The 13,327-nt window shown below is 45.4% G+C and overlaps 2 protein-coding genes across 7 annotated transcripts in view; one reads left to right on the top strand and one right to left on the bottom strand.

The window, feature by feature from the left end:
- The window catches only part of GOSR1 (golgi SNAP receptor complex member 1), a 47,989-nt gene extending 46,907 nt beyond the window's left edge, over nt 1-1,082 (bottom strand). For 2 of the 4 annotated variants that reach the window (XM_072138363.1, XM_072138364.1), the window contains exon 1: nt 923-1,082. In XM_072138363.1, coding sequence (XP_071994464.1) covers nt 923-953 — 31 coding nt within the window. In that variant the 5' untranslated portion in view covers nt 954-1,082. The other 2 variants (XM_072138365.1, XM_072138366.1) reach the window with 1 other exon arrangement.
- Nucleotides 1,083-2,644: 1,562 nt separating this feature from the next.
- On the top strand, nt 2,645-9,201 carry LOC140119389 (uncharacterized). Of its 3 annotated transcripts, XM_072138360.1 has the most exons (11): nt 2,645-2,710; nt 2,814-2,848; nt 3,331-3,690; nt 4,440-4,478; nt 4,891-4,935; nt 5,069-5,128; nt 5,282-5,338; nt 5,879-5,917; nt 6,046-6,132; nt 6,973-7,172; nt 7,709-7,792. In XM_072138360.1, exons 3-9 carry the CDS (start codon nt 3,332-3,334, stop codon nt 6,092-6,094), a joined length of 648 nt encoding a protein of 215 aa, XP_071994461.1. In that variant the 5' UTR covers nt 2,645-2,710; nt 2,814-2,848; nt 3,331; the 3' UTR covers nt 6,095-6,132; nt 6,973-7,172; nt 7,709-7,792. The 3 variants fall into 3 exon arrangements, with proteins under 3 accessions (XP_071994461.1, XP_071994463.1, XP_071994462.1); XM_072138362.1 differs by lacking the exons at nt 6,046-6,132; nt 6,973-7,172 and adding an exon at nt 8,096-9,201 and having other exon boundaries at nt 7,709-7,799; XM_072138361.1 differs by lacking the exon at nt 6,973-7,172 and having other exon boundaries at nt 2,650-2,710; nt 7,709-7,795.
- Nucleotides 9,202-13,327: the final 4,126 nt, after the last annotated feature.

Genomic DNA, 13,327 nt, shown 5'->3' with positions numbered 1-13,327 from the left:
CCTCTTCTAGTAATCTCTATCTTGATGGTGGACTGAAAAGGGGATAAGTTTTTACTGTTAAGTGCTTTGAGGTCCTCACAATCTCTGCTGTTTGTCAGTAAATCATATGCTCTCACCCATTATGATCCGCACCTGTCTTTGGTTTCAAAAATTGCACGTGACTAACTGAACGTGTGGATGCACCCTAAGATATTAAGGCTAAAATACAGAAAAAGAACCAAAGTGCAGAAGATGGTAATCTGTGCATTATATATCAGTAGGATGTATGGAGTCCTGTCCCCTACACTGTAGTTGTTCCCTAAGATAAGGCGAGCGTAGATCTGTGATTCACAGAATAACCACAGACATGTGAATCGGCCCTTACACCCGCGTTCAGGAGACCACGATCAGATCACTGTTCACACGTGAAAAAAGAAATAACTTCACTCACTGACAGCAAGCAGAGATAACCTGGAAATGAAATATATCTGAAATCTTTCTTAGGCCAGGAAATGAAGGGATAATTGTCACTTTAATGGCTACTATTGTCCCCTATGTTATAATATAATATGATTCTACATCCAGGTCATCAGCTGGCAGTGTTGTGGGATTATAGATCATTATATATGATGACATGTGATACTTGTATAATTACATGTACACAGACCCTATAGCAGTCTATGGAGATCATATATTGTGCTGGCCAGTCCTGCAATGACTACACTACACAGTATTATCGCTTCTCCGTAGGGAAGGGAGACTTTCACATGTATTACAGATGTGTAACATCCCTGTGATAGGAAAGTGCTCCATGATGAGAGTAATATCTCTACACTGAAGACTGATATCACCCCTCCAGGAGCTCAAGGCGCCTGGTCACTGACCCCACACACACATCCCCCGGTGTATCCGGTACCGTCTGCCTCTAGGCTCCGTTCCTCACCTTCCCAGTAGTTACTGCTTCCCGCCGCCATCTTTGTTGTCCAACGTCACCCAGTCCGGCGAGTCACTGATAGAGATGAGAGAGATTGGCTAGAAGGTCGCTATGACGAGCCAAAGATTCTTACAACACAGCGGCTGTGAGACAGCGACACCTGCTGGCGGATGATGGAAATGCTGTTGTTTTGTTCCCAGGGAGATGAGATCAGTATTTACAGGGATACCAATAGTTTTTACCATTGACCCTGGTGACAAAAACAGTGAAATGCGAGTGAAGGGTTAAACCCCTTATACTAGTCTATGGGGAGGTATCAAAAACGCATTGAACTTGTAGCTACAGAAAATATAACTCCACAAAGTTTGATACCCAATCTCTCCTGAGTATGCCAATATCCCATATGTGTTGGGAAACTACAGTATGGGCACACGGCCTGGCATAGAACGGAAGGGGGCGCCATGCAGATCAGATTTGCGTTGTCACATTTTACAGGCTATAAAATGTTTATTTTTTTGGACATATGGGGGATTATCAGTATTTATTGCAGGATGAGATCCACTTTTCAGGTTCATCATTTAGGGGGGTTTCATTTTTATTAATTCTTTCTTGGTGGAGGTTAAAAAAAATTATTACTTCTGGTTTAGGGTTTTTAGCTTCAGCATTCTGCATAGGCTGACAGCAGCACTGTTAGACCATGCTGAAAGCCAATGTAACAGTATTCTACTGTAAGCAGCCCTGGGGTCCTTTATCGGACCTCAGGGCTGCCATAGCAGCGAACTGCACCTCTTTGCCCTGCATGTCCAGCCGTGCAGTTTGGTCACAATGCAGTGAGATATCATGTGGTCAATGCACCATGACCGGCTATCATAGATGTCAATGGAAGCAACCTATACGTTCGTCTTTATGGGATTGTAAAGCGGATTTTGGTGATAAAATTTCTTTTATTTATGGCTCTTGTGGTAATAAAATAATAAACAACACATCCTCCAGTTCATACACTGGTCCATAGAAACCAGAACCGTGTGTATGAGCCCATAGAAATACATGGGGCACACACAACGATGATGTATATGAGGCCTTATATAAATGTGATATATCGGCTTGTAGCTGATATCAAGCTGTTATATTCTCGGAGGCCGGGCGTAGTGGGTATGGGGCAGTGTGATGTTGCCAAATTTTTTTGCGGAAGAGGGGGGTCCATCTAGGTCTCTAAATGCCTTGAGACATTTAGTTACATTGATAGAGAGGGGGCTCAGGTCCGGAGCCCTGATAGGAGTCACTTGTTTTACAGTAATGGCCCTGGGTGTAACAGGGAGAGGCTGAGCCCCATAGTACATGTGTATGTCCTGATCATCAATGTATGTGGCGATGGCTGCCTGTACATTGTTTGTCCCTCCTGGGGCCCCATATCAGTTGCTATGGTTTCTATAGTGGTAGTGGCCCCCATACTGGTCTTCCTTCCTTTTCCTAGGGCCACAAGTGATGTCCTCTGCTCAGGGCGCTACCACAGACCCAGAGAATAATAACAAAACAATGACCCCGTCTATAGATCCACTACATTGTATTCATCTCCTCTACAAGCGATTGGCTGTGGTGGTGGTGGCTCCTCCCCCATATGTCATGACATCACGCATAATAATTTGCTACATTGACCAATCAGGATGCAGCAATCTGCTGGTGCTTGTGATATCACGAATATTCCGCTGGCTCCTCCCCCTACATTATGACATTCCACAGGTATATAAGAAGCTGCGGAACTTCCAGCCCTCTGAGGGTTTTTTGTAGGTGTTGGAGGTAAGTTTTATGTATCCTCTGCTCCTGTTGAGTCCTTTATTGTCTTCTATCATGTCCCCTCCTCATCAATAATGGCCACTTCTTTACTTTTCATCTTTTACAGTATTGGAGCTGGTTAGTGATTGTGTGATTTTTGCGGTAAGTCCATCTTTCCTATGACTGTACAATGTGTGATAATGTTCCTTATAGAGGAGATCTATAGATATATGGGGGCCCAGAAGGATGAGCTGGGCGGTGGTGTATCTACTATAGAGACGGGTGATGTCACTGCTATGGGGCCTTTGGGGAGAGGGGGCCTTCCCCTGGTCTATCAAGTATTTTCCTGCAGCCACCACTAGGGGGAGCTCACTGTATACAGCTGCCATTGCCAAACCCATATACAATGAGTTCCCTCTAGTGGTGACTGCCAGCTGTATATTGAGAGCTGCTTTATTATTTACTTACTGGGGAAAGGGAAGTATATTTTGTACCTTCTGGGCTTAGGTAGTGCTCTGGGTACAAGTTGATGGTTTGGGGATGACTTCTATTCCCTTGTCCACTAATGTCTGATAAATGTCATCTCTTTGTCTGTAGAGATCATTGTGTACGTCCATGAGACTTAATGTCGTATTTATTTATAGAATGGAGGACGACGAGGTGATGGAGGAGACGTTGGTGGAGGTTTTTAAGATCGAGGAGTTGGAGGAGGAGTTGTGGCAGATGGCGGAGAAGAACATCGGAGAGGTGGAGGAGACAGAGGTGGAAGAGTTTAACATCAGGGAGTTGGAGGATTTGGAGCAGGAGTTGTGGGAGAGAGCGGAGAAGAACATCGGAGGGGAAGAGAGTGCGGAAGAGGAGGTGGAGGAGACGCTGGTCGAGGTGTTTAACATCAGGGAGAGTGAGGAAGAGGAGGGGGATTGGAAGAAGATGGTGAGAAATGGAAACATCTGGAATGACAGTGAGGATGAAGAGGAGGAGGACGAGGATGCAGAGACATTGGAGTAAGTACATGACACATCTATATCATGAGACAAGTAAATGGGGAGTGGGATTCATCATGACTGGGGGCACCATGCACCAATCCCATTACTAGTATTCCCAATACCCCAGAATTAATGCTTCCCAGGTGTACACCACTAGTATATACCAAGGAAAAGAAGGGGAGAAAAGTGGCAGACTAGAACGTAACTTTTATTGTATGTGTAAATAAAATCAGACAGACTAACATGCATATAAACATTCTCAATAGCTGAGGAATGCAAATAACCTTAAATGAATGTGCACAGAGGGACCCGGCACTATTATCTCGTATAAGGGGGCCACATAACCCCCACCCCCCGGTGCTAGTGTACGTTGTGTTGGATATAATAATAGGGTCCGGCCTTTAGTATATCCGGCACCCAGATTTATTCTACCTAATTCTTACTGCTCTAGTCCAGGGTCAACATGGCGTGGATTTAGGGTAGAAGGAAATAAATTCCTGACTCTGGGAAGTGGCACAAGCCGAGATGAATCCTCTCACTGATGTAATAGTTATATCTAGAATAGGTGGCATGCAGCAGAAGTTCAAAGAGATTGGGCCTAGAACATCAGGGATCCCATTGGCTGCATCTGTGGAAATACTTTCTGTTATCGTATCGCATCTACGAATGAGAATATCTGGACCTGTATATATATATATATATATATATATATATATATATATATATATACTGTATACCTCATGTATCTTATCACATTCCCCAAACAGTTGGTGGTGGCGAGTGCTGGGATCCGAAGCCCCGATACGGTAATTACATCATCTGTCTATTTTGTACAGGACTTTGTATGCAAGGGGCTCATTCTGTAGTAGGGCACAGGGGGGGAGGTTTATATGAGGGCACAGGGGGGTTATATCAGGGCACAGGGCATATATATATGGAGGCACAGGGGTATATATGAGGGCACAGGGGGATTATATATGAGGGCGCAGGGTGTATATATGAGGGCGCAAGGGGGTATATATGAGGGCACAGGGGGGTTATATCAGGGCACAGGTCGTATATATATAGAGAGGATTATATATGAGGGTACAGGGGGATTATATATGGGGGCACAGTGGTATATATGGGGGCACAGGGGGTATATATGGGGAACATATGAGGCTGGTTTGGGACTTTTGGCTTTGGCACCAGTAACTGGTGATGTGTTTTCTATTTTAGGATAAGGATGATCCGGACGGTTCCATCTTTTATACTGGACACCATGTAAGTCTATAACCCGGGCAAAGACACAGCGAAAGGGGTCACAAACTTTATGACCTTTAACCTGTTCAGTTAGAGAGAAGACTTTTATCTTGATGTATTTATAAAGATTTCATATATGTTCTTTGTCTTATAGTGAAGAGGAAGATGAACCCGAGGAGGAGGAGGAGGTGGGGTCGAGCCGCCCGTCTACCCAGTAAGTGAGGGGTGTAGGGAGGACGACATGTGGGGGGCACATACTTCCTGCAATCACAGTCTCCACAGCACATGACCAAGGACAATCTTCATGTATAGAACTTTCTAGACTGATACAGATACAGAGGATTAATCTGCTTAATTTTTCCTTCAGGCCGAGGCGCAGGTGGTGGACACCAAAGTGTCTTCAGAGACGCAGCAGGAAGAAGACGTGAGTTTTACTTTCTCTCTACCAGTAGAGGACACTAGAGGGTGCTCACTGCAGGGGGTGTATCACTCCTCTTATAGAGTGTATGCAACAAGCTCCCTCTAGTGGTGGCTCTTTTTCGTCGGGTTTCCCGAATTGTTCCAATTTGCGCCAAATTGCCCCTGGTTTTCAGCGCACATGATCGGATTGTGGCGCATCGGTGCCGGCATGCATGCAACGGAAATTGGAAAAACCGCGGTATTTAAAGAAAAAATGTGTCACTTGTCACACGCTTACCTGCACCCAGCATAGGATGGTGGACTCCGGCGAACTCCAGTGGACCTCGGCGCAGCAGCGACACCTAGTGGATATCGGGCGTACTACCGGAATTGCCGGAAGACCCGAATCCCCGACGGAGAATGCGCCGCTGGATTGCGACAGGACCGGGTAAGTAAATGTGCCCCATTGTGTTTAATGCAGTTTAAGGGAAATGGGGGATGTTGGTGGTTGTTGTTCCGGTGTGTATCCGGACAGAGATGTCACTCATATTTCATCTTTCTGCAGCAAGAGCAGTGGAGGAAGAGGAGAGCAGAGATTTTCGAGGTAAGTACATGCCTCTGTACAATCCTCTGTACCCCTTCCCTATGAGTAGAGATGATGGTTAAGGGTCTCCATGTCAAGCCTCACCCATCACTAACGTCACCACAATCCCACGCTCATGTCTCCTGCAGCTTCTTCCGGTTCTTCCTGTGCTGCTTCAGTTCTGGTACCAGAGATTAGTCAGACAGAGGAGTTGCGCTTCCTGAGCCCAGATCTCGGTAATTTCTGAATCTATAGTAATGAATACAGTGATTGTGGGTGAATATTGATAAGTGAGGGCCGGACCCCTGCTTTTTGGATCGAAGTGGTCCCAGCAGTCATGGGGGTAACAATAATAAGCAGGTCACCTGCAGATTACCAGTAAGTATATAGTATATACAGTGACCAATATGTCTCATCCTTTTCTTTGCTCATTGCTTTTCAAAACATAATACAACAGAGGAGGAGATTTACCTAATTACATTGCGTTAACATTGTGTTTTGAAAAGCAATCTAAACGCCTTGTGTGAACGCAGCCTTAAATACATCATGATAAACCAGAGAACTGTGGGAATCTCCTTATATTTATCCATAGCCTCCTTCCTTCTAAAATCAACTTGTATAATTATGCTAATGAACCTGAGCTACTAGGTGTGTTACTAGTACCTCTCCACGCTGCAGCTTTATAGGCTGTTATGCTGTCTCCCCTCAGCCCTGATAACTCCCCCTGCCTCTGCCTGTGTAATCTCACACAGTGGGAGGGGAAGTTCTCCTACATAGTGTAACAGCCTGGTATTAAGTTATGCCTACTTAATAGTCGTGGACTGGATGTCTCATCAACTTTCCCCAATGCTGTCAATCACTCAAGGAAACTGCCATACATATAGACTGGTGACATCTACTCTTATAGTTTATCACATCTTCACCTACATCCATGACAGGGAGACCAATGCAGGAGAATAATAAATGACTCCATCCCTCTGCCCCTGACTGTGTAAGTTCTGACTGAATTCATTGTGCCCCCACATACAAGCTCCATCTTATGCCAGATCTTTAACTAAAACTTCATCTATTTTTAGACCCAAGCAAATCAGATACAACTTCACCAACACTTTCCTGGTGTACAGTGAAGAAGACGTCAGGGATCTCTTGTCCATTAAGCTGAAAAGGGACTGAACAACCCTGGTACAATTTCTGGAGCTCCAGTTATTGGTTTGGCTGCTGATACAGAGCTACACATCTGTAGAATCCGGGTGAAGTCAGGAGAAAACCAAAATAAGTGAGTGTCCTGATAATGTACGGGTCAGGAATTGTCCCTTGTATAGCCACCGCTCCAGGTCAGGGCATATTTCCCATTGGACCAGGCCAGTTTATTGATTTGGGTCCTCCCTTACAATAGTCTGGGAGTAATATATATTGCTGGACATCCATTGTCCTCTATGGTGTCTTACGCAGTGGTTCCTTCTTTGCTAACATGTGGCCATAGGTCGCCAGTAGATGAATCTCTCTCAATCCACTTGGCTGTAATGGAGACTTTGATGGACAGTGGACAGAGCCTTGTGAATCTGGAAGCTCTTCCCTGGAGCATCCTCCACAGGCCCTGGACATGAGGGGTGGAAGCCACTGCCAGACACCTTGTATGGTGCCTTATTCCTCTCATCAGATGGGCCTCAAGTTCAGCCATATATACACTAATTTGTATGGACACTTTAAGAGGCCAGATTAGACATTGCTTCATGCCTTCAGTCTTGGACTGTACGGTGAATGTTCCTCTTGATTTACGATTAACTTTTTTGTACATTTTTTTATTTGTAGCTTTGTTTCTGTCTGAAAGAATTAAATGAAAGTCGAATAGCTTCCGGTGGTGAACTGGCAGAGATGGCCGGGAAGTCAAGCCCTGGAAACGGTAAGACACCATTGTAGCTTCCTTCAAGGGTCCTACCAAGAAATGTGTTGACATGATACCCTCGTAAAGGACATCTACCATCAGTTTACTGATAGATGTGTCCTAATAAGAAGTTCCATCATGTTCCTCAGGACTTCTTTTATTATAACTCTATATGCCGCCATCACGGAAACATAGAGTTATGCAAATTAACCTGGGGCACTCGGGCTACATCACCTGACCGGTTCAGGGAGCCTTGTATTTTAATGATGTCCTTTAAGTCAATCATTGACTCTTATTTGTGTTCTTTCCACCAGGGCTCCGCTGTCTTTAAACTTCACTGTGGGAAGACCAAGTGGGGCTCTACCTGGAGACATTCATCTATAAAGCACTGAAGCTGCTTCTTTCTTGACCATTGGACAGCGGCCATTGACTTAGTGAGGGCCGTATACATCCACTCCAGTCCTTTCCTGGAGACTTTTAAGAAATTTATATTCCCCTCCTCACCCAATATGTGAACTGTTACAAAGAAGGATGTTTTTCATGAAAGGACACAAGGAGTACTGACGCTGTTACTCCCCCCACCTTTCCTCCTGTTGTGTTTTGTGTATGCCACTGTAAAGAGATATAGATTTATATTGTTATACAGTGTGAGCTGTGGCGTAGTCCAGTTGTCAGTACTTTCTATCCAGAGCCCAGTAACATGGTGAATCCCCTCAGTGGGTATCTCTACCGCCTCCTCACCAGATGTATGTTTGGCTTCTCTCCATTGTACCTGTCCATTACGGGAAACAGGATCCTCTGAAATGGACAAGCTGTACCCAAGCCATGGACAGGGTTGGAGCTAGTTTTGCTCCTCTAATTTTAAATTGTCCACTGCAACTACTGAATTGTGACCAGATGGACTTAGAGAAGCCATTCCTTCCTCTTTGTGTTTCCATTCTCTTCCACCATTGATGGTAGCAGTAAGTGTTGGGCACAGGTCAGTTGAACCTTTTTGTTCATTTACTCCCCTCTGTTGCCTAAATAACATGGTGCTCCATTCCCAAGGCTGGAGATGGGATGAGTGAAATGTCATGGGATGAGTCTCTTAGCTTCTCGGGTCTAACAGTCTGTGACCTCGGAGTGCGTTCACCAGGGCAGTAAGGTCCAGGTCCCATGATGTTTGTCTGTGATCATCATGTCCATCTTGTTCCTCTATTGTAGATTTATGTACATTCTCTGTACACAAAGCATTTATTTGTCCTCTTTGCACAGATATTATATCGGCCTCTAGGATACCAGATCTATGAAATATTTATATGTACAATGAGTTTTTGCTACATTTGCTGTGGATTTGCTGTGTCCTGTTTTTTGGGAGTATTTTTACTAACATTATTTATGAACTTATGTAAAAGAATAATAAATATTAATTCAGTAAGAACATTCTGTGTGTTTGGATCAGTTTTTACCATTGTCTCTGGTGACAAAACTGTGCAGTGCGAGTGAAGGGTTAACTGCCCTATACTATATGCAGGGTCGGACTGGCCTTCCGGCATACTGGTGAAATCCCTGGTGGGCCCAACGCCTGTTGCCTCCGCCCCCTCATTATAAAAAGGCACGTGGTGCCTCCTGGCAGGCAAGGCTTCTACACGAGTCCCAGTGTGCCTGGGGAATAGTGGGAGGACGACTTCATGCAGGAGGGAGAGACAAGTTCTCTGTTTTTTCCTCAGCAGCGCTGGGGCAGTGAGGAAGGAGTAAGAACCTGATATTCACTCCTCACTGCACTGAGCACCTCAGCCCCTTGAACACTGCTTCTGCCACACTGGAGGAGCAGACAGTGAGCTGTCACTACTCACAGACCAGAGGACGTGGGCCCACTAGTTGTCACAGTGGGCCCCCTTCCTCCTGGTCATGACAGACATCAGGGGCCACCAATCAGCTAGCAGCTGCTGCTGCAGCAGGCTGCTCAGCGGCAGGAGCTCAGGATGGATGAGGAGCTGCTGCTCCCCCATGATGACTTCTAGCACAAGAAAAAAGTACAAAATAAAAGTGCATCACATTTACACACACACACACACACACACAGTGCACCTCTTTGCATCCCTGCAATGTGCACCTACATCTAGAATTACAGTGGACTGAAGAACTATAACTCCCAGACTCAGTATTAACAGCATACCCCGTGTTACGTGTGACCGCAGCCTCAGTATTAACAGCATACCCCGTGTTACGTGTGACCGCAGCCTCAGTATTAACAGCATACCCCGTGTTACGTGTGACCGCAGCCTCAGTATTAACAGCATACCCCGTGTTACATGTGACCGCAGCCTCAGTATTACAAGCATACCCCGTGTTACGTGTGACCGCAGCCTCAGTATTACAAGCATACCCCGCGTTACGTGTGACCGCAGCCTCAGTATAACAAGCATACCCCGCGTTACGTGTGACCGCAGCCTCAGTATTACAAGCATACCCCGCGTTACGTGTGACCGAAGCCTCTGTATTACCAGCTTACCCTGCGTTACGTGTGACCGCAGCCTCTGTATTACCAGCTTACCCTGCGTTACAGTATTCTATTCACGCCTCCTTGATGATTCTCTGTCTTTTGATATATGCGCTTGTGTGTGAAATAAACGGGGAGAAGATCTTTACATATACTAAGAGACTGACGTGTGTCTTGGTTTTGTGTTCAAGCCCCAGGGCAGTAATGTGTTAATTTGAACGTCACCTGTGCAACTGTAGTAAGGACTGTTTTGAGTCCTAGATAAAAATCTCTAACAAGTGTTTCAGTAGAAACACATATGTGTTCTGGCAAAGCCCCTCCTTTTTCCTTTTTGCGGTTTCCAATGCAGTTAAAACTCATTAAAAAACAAAAATGTTGTACATATCCCTATTTATTTCTATGGGCTTATGCACACGGCCTTACCATGTTTGCGGTTCAGACAGGCTATTATTATGTACTTACCTGCCGATGACAACATCGCTCAAACCATGTTCCATGGAACCACTGTTTGCATCCCAAGAGCGGCACAAGTGTAGTGTGCAGGAAGCCTGAGGTTGCGTTCACACATTCCTTTCTTTTTTTTTTTGTTGCAAAAATATGAAGTTTGTGTGCTGAATGGCAAATGCATTCAAATAGAAGAGGAACGGATCGTCTTCCCAAAGCGTTGAAATGCAACAAAAAACGTTATGGGGCACATTTACTTACCCGGTCCTGTCGTGATCCCCGCTAAACGTTGTCTGACGATCATGGTCGTGCGCCCGATTTCCTGCATGTGTGGCTTCCCCGCTCAGGTCCGTTGGAGTTCCCCTTCTTCTTCCTGGTGCATGTAAATGTTTGTCTTGCGACACAACTTCAATGTTAAATCCCGCGCTCAGTCAGAATCCGTTGGATCATTTGACGCACACTCCCCCCCGCAAATCGGTAATCATCGGAATATCCAACGTTTGTTTAGTCCGCAGACCCTTAGTAAATGAGCCCCAATGTGTGAACACGGTCACAGGCTGCATTCACACCTTGCATTTGCAGCACGTTTAGAAACGCAATGAAAATAAACATGGGGGTGGCTCACACGTATCCATGAAGCAGTTGGTGGGCCCCAGAATTAACTTCACTGGTGGGCCCATGGCACCCCAGTCCCACCCTGACTATATGTATAAGCACATTCATCAGTTGTTGTTTTTTTTTACTTCCATGAAAATAAATTTAAAGGGGTTTTCCCACAAAGAAAGGTTAACTTGCTGATCAGTGGGGGTCTCAGTGCTGAGACCCCCAAAGATCACCAAAACGAGGGGTTTGTCGGACCCCACGTTGCTCCGTCAGATTAATGGAGCAGATGGCCGCACATAACCGTTCTACTCCATTTATCTTTATGGAGCTGAGGGAGATCACCAAGCGCAGCGAGAGGGCGATGGAGGCACGTGGGACCCGATTGGACCTCTTGTTTTCTTGATCTAATAGGGCCTAACTTTTCTTTGTGGGAAAACCCCTTTAAGTCTGCTTTCACACAGCTGCTGTGGGGACGTATAAATATAAATATGGGTATGTATATATAACTCCACAAAGTTTGATACCCAAGTGTGTTGCTGAATGGGCACATGACAGGGTACAGAACGGTAGGAGCGCCATGCAGAGCAGATTTGCATTGTCACATTTTACAGGCTATAAAATGTTTATTTTTTTGGATGTATGGGGGATTATTTTTTTCAGGATGAGATCCACTTTTTAGGTACATCATTTAGGGGTATTTAATTGCTAATTGAAGAGATTTTATTAACTCTTTCGTAGTGGCGGTTAAAAAAAAAAAATTATTCTGGTTTAGGGTTTTTAGCTTCTCTATCGGTACCTTTGTGCCCTGCATGTCCAGCCAAGCAGTTTGGTCACAGAGATATCAGATGGTCCCTGCACCGTGATCGGCTGCCATAGATGTAGATGGGGGCAGCCTATACGTTCATCTGTATGTGGTCTTAAACGCCGCAGTGTTAGAAGGATAGCGACGGCGGACCACCCCGTGCGCTCCATAGGCTGGCGGTGACTGCCGCGCATCATGCGGCAGTCACCGGCCCTAACCACGACCCAACCCCGCCCCCTCATGAATACATCGGACAGCTTTGCGAGCGGTCCGACGTTTACATTGTACTCCGCCGCAGTGTTAGATAGCGTTACTGGAGGTTTCTCACTGCGGCGTTTGTTTAAGCACTAGGCAGCTCCTAGTGCCGAAATTATGGGTGACAGGTCATCTTTAAGGCACTAACACCATAGAGTGCCTGCACCTTCTGTCCTTCATGAGCCGATCTATGGCTCATGGATCGCGCTGTCTGTGTCTCCACACTACAGCCGCGCAGAGGAGGAGAAGAAGCCACATGTCTTCCAGGCTGACAGCGCTGCAGGGCATCGTCTGGAAAGGTGAGTGGACTTTCATTATTTTACTGTTATAAAGGGGGGGATGTAATTTATATATATTGAGGAGCAAATGTATAGTGGAGAGGGGGGTGTTATATATATAGAAGGGACTGTTTAGGGGAGGGGGGAGTGTCATTTATATATATAGAAGAAACACTGTATAGGGGAGGGGGAGTAATTTATATATATTGAGGAGCAAATGTATAGTAGAGAGGGGGGTTATTTATATATATTTATAGGAGGGACTGTATAAGGAAGGGGGGTGTAATTTATATATAAAGGACCCACTGTATATGGGACGGGAGCATGGTTTAATTTATATATAGAGGGGAAATGTATATGGGACGGGAGCATGGTATAATTTATATATAGAGGGGCACTGTATACGGGTCAGGGGCATGTAATTTATATATAGAGCAGCCACTATATAGGGCAGTGATGGCGAACCTTTTAGAGACCGCGTGCCCAACCTACAACCAAAACCCACTCATTTACCCTGATATGCCAATGTTCCATTTTAAGCAGTAACTTATTGGTATCTGTTCTTGCACTTCTTTAATTGTATCAGCCACCTGATGCCACCAATACAGTTGAAAGAAGGTGGGCAAATTCAGACTATCATTGTAGCTTCCCTCCAGGGTTTCTCTGTTTAGGAAGAATGGTG

The sequence above is a fragment of the Engystomops pustulosus genome, chromosome 2 (genome assembly GCF_040894005.1).
Source record: "Engystomops pustulosus chromosome 2, aEngPut4.maternal, whole genome shotgun sequence".
NCBI lineage: Eukaryota > Metazoa > Chordata > Amphibia > Anura > Leptodactylidae > Engystomops > Engystomops pustulosus.
Note: the sequence above shows the minus strand (reverse complement) of the source record. Positions and strands in the feature narration are given on the sequence as shown.